Below are 8163 nucleotides of genomic sequence, written 5' to 3'. Positions count from 1 at the left end.
GCCAGGCTATGGCTATCAAACCCCACAAGAAGCACTGGGTCAGCAGGTTAGAAAAGACAGAAAAAAACTTTATCAAGAAAGTGGGCGTTAAGCAAGGAAATTGTCAGACTGCTAGCTAATAAACCTTACATTACAAGAGGCTAAAAACCTTTTGTGGTGTAACTTTTTTACATGTCTGCTTTATCCATGTATTTACCGACTGGGGTATCTCGCATTTTTATATGGCCCATGATCTGGATATTTAGCACAAATTACTTGTCTGGACAAACTGGTGGTGAATCCTCTGTAGTGCAATAGTGTTGGCTTCCAAGTAACAATCGCATCAGTGTGGTCTTCACCCTAAGCCGGTTGTGACTGACCACCTCCAGTCCCCAAACCATCTTCACACATGATACATGTGTTACTGCTCATTAGTCTGCCTGAGACTCAGGAGGTCAGGGTGGGTGTAGCTGGCATGTGAATGTGTCCAAATGGCTTCAGGACTACAGCTGATTTACACACTCCCGATTTTATGGGTAACATTGGGCATACCTGGCTACCTGCAGGTATCCTCAGGTCTGGTCCCCTCTTCACAAGTACGTGCTTCCTATCAAATGGATGTCCTTCTGCATCAGTTAAAAACTGCAACATGGATGGAAAGGTGGGAAAATTAGTATCACTCTTTGAAAAACAGAATTAAAAACTCTTTTGAGCCACTGATAGGCAGCTGGGGTTAGGATAGCAGGTAGATGCCATTAACTGAGCAGTATCAGGCTTAGCTTCCCCATACCCATTTTGGGGGGTTTCTTGTACTGAGCTGCTGCTTCTGAAAGGTTTAAGCCTTCAGGCCTTCCATGACTGGAAGCTGTCCAGAGCTGCCAGCATTCCTCTTTACTCCCAGAAGAAGATCCTTAGTGTTGGGTTGAAGTAGTGGTGAAGAGAAACGGGATAGGAATCAGCTGGGAATTAAGGGCTCTCCAGTACTGTAACATAAATGCCAGGACAAGGGACATGAATTTAGGAAGAATTTAGGATTTACCGGTATAGAAAGCATGAGTAGTGTCTATATTGGCCATCCTAATTGCCTCTAGAATTGCTTGCAGCAAACATTTGTTGTGTGATAATTTTATACTTTACAAATGTACTATTAAACATACTTCAGAACTTTCAGAATTGAACTTGGTGGATGAAATTATCTGAAAACTTTGGTAGATTTGAAAACAATGTTACAGTGAAAAAAACTGGTAAAATCTGGACTGTGTCTGCCAGACTAACCCAGGAGACTTACCAGGACAAGAATGTATTATTTTCCCCATGTCAGACTGATGATTACTTACTTGAAGGAGAAGTGGTTAGTTAAACTGGTAATGCAGACTTTTTTCCAGTTGAACTATCCGTTTATACTGCATGATGAATATAAAATGTTCCACTCCTAATATCATCTTCAGCATTATTTTGATATATATGCATCGTCTGAATGACTGCAATACCCTTATTTGTACAGGACAGAGCTCTGAGAGTGTGCACTTATTCTGCGAGCAGCAGTGACACTGAGCCGGAGCCGGAGTATGAGACAAATTATTTTAGAACTGCAGAGGAGACTTTAGTGGAGTTAACAAAGAACAACAAACAAGGTACTTGAAAATCTGTACATAAAAATGTATATCCCTCATCTCCACTCTGACTCAGCAGCAGATAGTGTCCTTCATTGAACTTTCTGTCTAGTTTTCACTTTCTAACCCCAGGTCTTACTTCAGTCTAATTTTCCATTAGCATTTTATTACTTTTTGCTTTTTATTCTGTGTGTGTATCTTTTTTTGCTCTCTTCCACAGTTTTTGCTAGCAGGGGCTTAACTTGTAGGTTTTTGTGCATAAATCCCTGCAGTGTAAGTAAAAAGAAGTCTTCTGTTACATTATTACAAAATGTAAAAGGTGACTGTAAAGATAGCTTTATTTTTTTATTAGCCAGTTGAAATAACATAATGATCAAGGCCATAGCTTTCCAGCCTCTGCATCAAAGTGATGTTGGTTACGGTGCCATAATGAAGTCTCTCTCGTCCTCCATGTATATATTGCCATTTTCAAGTATCAAACCTTTTTGCAAGAATAGATGGAATTTGGAGTTTACTGAATTCCGGTAGATAAAAATACATTAAATGAAGTTCTTGAGATAATAGTTTTCTGTGTGTTTAATAACCCAAGAAATTGCTGTCTTGCTTTGACCACCAGCTTGCTGTGCTGCAAGCCACCTTTCAGTGCAGATGTGTGCCCTCTGGGAGAGGGAGGAGAGCATGGCTCATATCCTTGCCTACGCAGCCTACAGGAGATGGCTTCCCTACAGGAGATAAATTCTGGCGAGTGCAAAGGCCAGTGCAAAGTCTCAGCACCACTGAAGCCCTGAGAGCTTAAGCAGTACTTCAGTGATTCATAGGATTTGTGCTGACCCTCTGCACAGCAGTGAGCTTGACCTAGCAGAGATTAGCACCTACAGTAGATAGCGCAGTGATGAATGCATTAAAAATGCCGCGGATGGCTGGATACTGTTGACAGACATACTGTGCTCTTTAGTATCTGCTGGGAATTGGACTTAAACATTTGGCATTTTCAGAGGTAATCCATTTTTTGTGATTCCACCACAGAGAGAGCAGAGTAGGAAGCTAGGACTATTTACATGACTCCTGTGACTTTGTGGGTTTAATCTGTATGAAATGTTGCAAGTCATTTAACTCAGCCCACAAACACTTCTTTTTAGATTTTGCTTTTTACAAATCATGTTCTAATACAAGGAAGATGTGTTTTGTTAAAGAGGTAGATAAGCATTTTTTTTCTGTACTGATCACAATTTGCAAAAAAATGATTTTATCATGTGTAAGCAGTTGCATTAAATGGCAGCGATCCCAAGTTTAATGATACCTAAGCATGACCTGAAGTCACCATTTTACATAGAAATCAGTAAGTTTGTGCATATGCCTAACTTTTGGGCTAGTAGCAGAACTAAAATTCAAAATTGTGATTGAGACAAATGGAAAATGACACAGCACTATGGTAAAAGTATTTCTGCTCTAGTCATTCCTTATCATCAGGCTTTCTGTTCTGTGCTCTATAAATGCAGCTCTCGCATCATATTAATAACAATACTTTATTCCATTCTGTGTTCAAAGATCTTAGCTTCTTTATGCACACAAGTGATATAACCTCAAAACATCCACATGAGGCTGAGGCAGGGGCTGCAGCAAACCAATTCATAGAGAATATTTGTATATGTATAGATAATTATTTATTAGATGAGTCCCCAAAACATTAATGAACTTTCACTTGTTGCATAAATATAATGTTGGAGTGATTTTCATTTTCCATTTATGAGCAGGGAACAGAAAGACTGAGAGACTGGGTGCCCGATGCAAAGACTATTGAAAGTCAATGATAAGACCTTCATTGGTTTAATGGGCTTTGGATGAGACTCCCAGTACATTGTCCAGTGTTACGGAGAAGGTTAGTAGAATAGCAGGGAATAAGCCAAATACTCCAGATTTTTCAGTTTCAACCATGAAAATATTTTTATTCCAGTTTCATGTAGGTTTTATCCTCATGTGATTCTGTTGGAGGCACTGGAGGCAGAGGCTGTTCTAATGGTATAGGTTATATGGTAGAGTTGAAGTTTCTGTAACAAGAAGTGTGAGGAAAGAAGCTAATGATCATGTAAGCCTCTGTCTCCGGTGCGTTTTCATGAAGCTGCAGAAAATGTATTTGGTTTTGTTCTGATCTTCTGGATGACTTTTCAGCCTTGGACTTTGGAAACTGAGGTTTTATTCCTAATGTTCTTGTATTACAGTAGGTTCTATAACAAATGGGTAGGAACCGTCCCTTACCTTACTAGTGTATTTTTTATACTGTTGTATTCATTAGCTAAAATGCAGTGAAAAGAAAAGAATTATCAAATATAGCCAAACTGAAAGACATGCTAAAGGAACTTGGCGTACCTGCCACGTAAGACTATTAAGAGAGAAGAACAAAAACTTACAGCAAAGAAATAAGTAGAACGATCCCCCAAATCAACCATCTCATCTATAATTAGAAAGGAAATTAATTCTGGCTGTTTCATACCATCTCCTTCACCTTGAATATTAAGTATGAACAGTCCCTGTATATGCATTGATTGGAGCGTTAGGAGCCAGTATTTTAATGCTTTTATTATATTGATTTCCAGATACTTTTAAAACATTTGAAATACACTTAAAAATTGTAAAATTGCATTGCAATATATGTAGACTGCATTTTATCAATCAAATATGCCATAATGATATTATTTTTAACATCTGTTACAGCTGAGCAGGAAAAACAAAATCAGACAAAGTCATTTCTGGGGAACCCGATGTCAATCTTGGATTTATACCAACACAGTCTCTATGGCCATTTTGGAGAGGACGGACCTGAACAATTAACGCATTACAGTTTAATTGAGCAGCTGAGTGGAGCTTCCAGTAAAGACAGCAAGGGCAAGGAGAGCCCAACTGTGAGTTACGGTGATTTTTATATTACTTCTCACTTTTTTCATGATTATATTTATTTGCATCTTGTTTTTTCCTTGGTGTGTCGATTGATTACGAAAACCAGGCAGACTTGAAAAAACCATCATGACTTGCAGAAAACATCTCAGTATTTTTAGAACAGAATGTTACATTCTGATGCTCACCTGTCATAGAATTAGACTTCCAAAACTGACAAGTAGAGGCTAGCAGTCTACCATTAGAGAGAAGCTGAAATTTAAGGCTAGCAAGAAAACACAGAGCTTATCTTTTAAGGCTGCTCCTTCATATATGGTTAGATAATATGCACAGCACAACAGGTAGTAAATGACTTAAAGATCTGAAGAAGTATTCCTGAAAATTCAAACGCAAATATGCTATGGAAGTCAGCTATCTTCTGGTCTCTTTCGAAATAACTCTTGGTGTTAGCTCTGGAATTGCTGATTTGAGGGTTTTAAACATTGTTTTGATGAAGATCAGTCCTGATCTGATTGGTGCATCTTGACGCTAAACTGAAACAAATTTTTCTCCCCTTACTTCATGTGAATCCTTTGCTATTTCTGTCTCTAAAAACTTTGAACCTGACATCCAACCTAAATGATTCTATGATTCTATGATCGTGCAGTCTCAACAACCCTGTCAACCTACTCTTTTCCTCCTCTTTTCTTGTGCCTTCTCCTCTCATGCTCACAATTCGTCCTCGCTTTTTCTCTCCTTTGCTCTAACAAGCCTATTTGTTTGAAAATAGAGCCACCCAGCCATGATCCACTGGAATAATTTTACCTCCATGTTCAGTCTCTTTCCCCAGCTCTTCTTTTTAAATACAAGCTCTTCCATTTCTGTGTGTAGCACTCAGCACATTTTGGGTATGTTACAGTATAAACAAAGGAGGTAGCAGAAAATAATGAATGAATTGCTGTTTTGTAGCACACTGGCATAGTTCAGAAGTGAAGAAGAATTTTTATCTCTTCCCAGACCCCAGTTTTCAGCTTCAGAAAAATCACTGTGCATTGTAACTTCAGAGCTGATTAACCAAAGTTAGAGTCTTATGGCTTTCAGGAATCTGGGCCAAATGTGCAGAAGGAATATGTGGAACAAACTGGCAATGCCCCTGTTTATTCCAACTCCACTGGCATGAAAGACCCACTTAACTGAATATTAAATTGACTCACAAACTTCAAGAGAAACATCCTGAAATGTATCTGCCTCATTTCCCAATCAACCAAATTTCACTAGTACCCAGAATACGATTCAATTTTAATATATTTGGGTCATATTAGAAAGAACAATTTTCAAGAATCTGGCTTCATAGTTGGGAAGAAGAAAAGGGGAAAAAAAAGGTAGCAGAAGAGTATTAAAAAGGATAGATGAAGGAAAATAATTTGAGCATCCACTTAATTCCTCATCTTGAACATCTAGAAATTCATAGCTTAATTATGCAGATGAGGTGAATTATGTATATAATATACATATGTATATGTATAAAAAAATATAAAAATCAGTTCTGCCTTCTGAAGGCCAAGGTCTTGTGCTACTAACAGAGCAATTAGATTTGGTTCCATTATAGAAAAGTAGCTCAGAGTTGCATTTACTTTTAATTCATTCTTCTGGTGCATTTCCTGTATATCACATCTCTGCAAGGTACCCAATCAGCACCAAAATTTAAACAAAACTCACTGAAATAGCCTTAGGATCCTTATAGAAATCCATCATTAAACTAGAAGGCAACAGGTATAGCTCAGCACTAGCATTTTTCATGCATTATGTTGGGGGGCTTTTGAGATTACTTTTTGAGGATCCGAAATAGCTCTCAAAACAGCATTGCCTCTCAGTGAACAGTGGAAGCTCAATAAAGCACTAGAGATTTGCCTATTAGTATTAAACTTTTCAGAATGACAAATGAGAAGCAGTAACCATGAAAAGCAGGTTGCCCTGAACTCCTTGTTTGAACCAGCACGGCAGATTTTTCTCAGCTGTAATTTGTCCAACCCGAGAAGATTCACAATCTGTTTAAATTAGAACTGTGTGATCTGGAACATTACCCAAAAAAGAAGGGGGACACCAGAAACCAAGGCACTTACAGCAAACAACTCTGAAAAAACATAGGTAAGTTTTGAGGGAGGAAGAAATGCAGCTTCCATGCAGAATATTTGGCATTTTGAAAAAGGAAACGCTACATGCCAAGTGTCGTGATGGACAGAATGAGTTTACGCTGCTTGTTGAAAGACCAGTGTGTTGTATCAGTCCCTCAGCCCAATTAAATTGGACGGTACAGCACCAGTACGATAGTGGCTTCAGACTGGGGGCTCTAATGAGACACTCTGGCAGAAAGCTCTGCTAACCCAGACTTACTGTCATTTGAATTGTCTCCTTCTCACCGAACATATTCACCAGCGTTACCCCCAAAGTATAGGCACAACAGGTTCTATCAGCAAAAAAGTATTGCACAGAGGAGTTTCATAAGGGAAACAACCAATGGGCAATTACTATGATAAAGGGACACTGAATGGACAGTTTGAGGAACCAGAAAAGGCTTTTACACATTGAAAGGAGAAATATTTATTGTTCCAGTTTCTTATCTGCCAAGTCTTAAACAGCATCCTGGTTAAATTCTCTTGGCACTAAGACCAATTTGATGCTACATTTATTTTGACCAGGGAAACATATTCTGAAATAATGTCATTCTTTTGTACAGTGCAGAATTTTGGACAAGAAAAACAAATCACAATTTCAAAGAAAGGAATAAAATGCATTGAATCATGGACATAAAACTTTCACTTAAATTAACATCCATGTAGGATTTTGAAAACTAGAAACAATAATTTTATATGTATCATTGGAATTAATTTTAATTAAACAGTAACTTCTCTGATTTAATAAAACATATGCAGCACCTGATCCAAAGTCCACTGCAGTCACCCCATACACAGAATCACACAGAATCACACACACAGAATGGCAAGGGTTGGAAGGGACCTCGGGAGATCATCTAGTCCAACCCCCCTGCTAAAGCAGGTTCCCTAGAGCATGTTACACAGGACTTCATCCAAGCAGGCTTTGAACATCTCCAGAGAAGGAGACTCCACAGCCCCCCTGGGCAGCCTGTTCCAGTGCTCCATCACCCTCAGAGTAAAGAAGTTTTTCCTCATATTCAACTGAAACCTCTTACGTTTCAGTTTGTACCCATTGCCCCTTGTCCTGTCGCTGGGCACCACTGCAAAGAGTCTGGCTCCGTCCTCTTGACTTCCACCCTTAAGATATTTGTATGTGTTGATGAGGTCCCCTCTCAGTCTTCTCTTCTTCAGGCTGAACAAGCCCAGCTCTCTCAGCCTTTCCTCGTAGGGGAGGTGCTCCAGTCCCTTTATCATCCTAGTTGCTCCCCTCTGGACTCTTTTCTAGGAGTTCCTCATCTTTCTTGAACTGGGGAACCCAGAACTGGACACAGTACTCCAGGTGGGGTCTCACCAGGGCAGAGCCGAGGGGGAGGATTACCTCCCTCGACCTGCTGGCCACACTCCTCTTAATGCACCTCAGGATACCATTGGCCTTCTTGGAAACCCGGGCACACTGCTGGCTCATGGTCAGCTTGTCATCCACCAGGACTCCCAGGTCCATCTCAGCAGAGCTGCTTTCCAGTAGGTCAGCCCCCAGCCTGTAT

The 8163-nt window shown here is 39.6% G+C and overlaps 1 protein-coding gene across 1 annotated transcript in view; it reads left to right on the top strand.

Moving 5' to 3' along the window:
- Positions 1-8163, top strand: part of NCKAP5 (NCK associated protein 5) — a gene marked incomplete at its 5' end in the record, with an annotated part of 153782 nt that overhangs the window by 118282 nt on the left and 27337 nt on the right. The window contains 2 exons of the mRNA XM_035896719.1: positions 1484-1613; positions 4305-4492. Of these exons, the coding sequence (XP_035752612.1) occupies positions 1484-1613; positions 4305-4492 (318 nt within the window). The remainder of the gene's footprint in view (positions 1-1483; positions 1614-4304; positions 4493-8163) is intronic.

Source organism: Egretta garzetta, unplaced genomic scaffold (assembly GCF_000687185.1).
Source record: "Egretta garzetta isolate BGI_Z169 unplaced genomic scaffold, ASM68718v1 scaffold416, whole genome shotgun sequence".
Lineage (NCBI taxonomy): Eukaryota > Metazoa > Chordata > Aves > Pelecaniformes > Ardeidae > Egretta > Egretta garzetta.
This window is presented reverse-complemented; position numbering and strand designations above follow the sequence as displayed.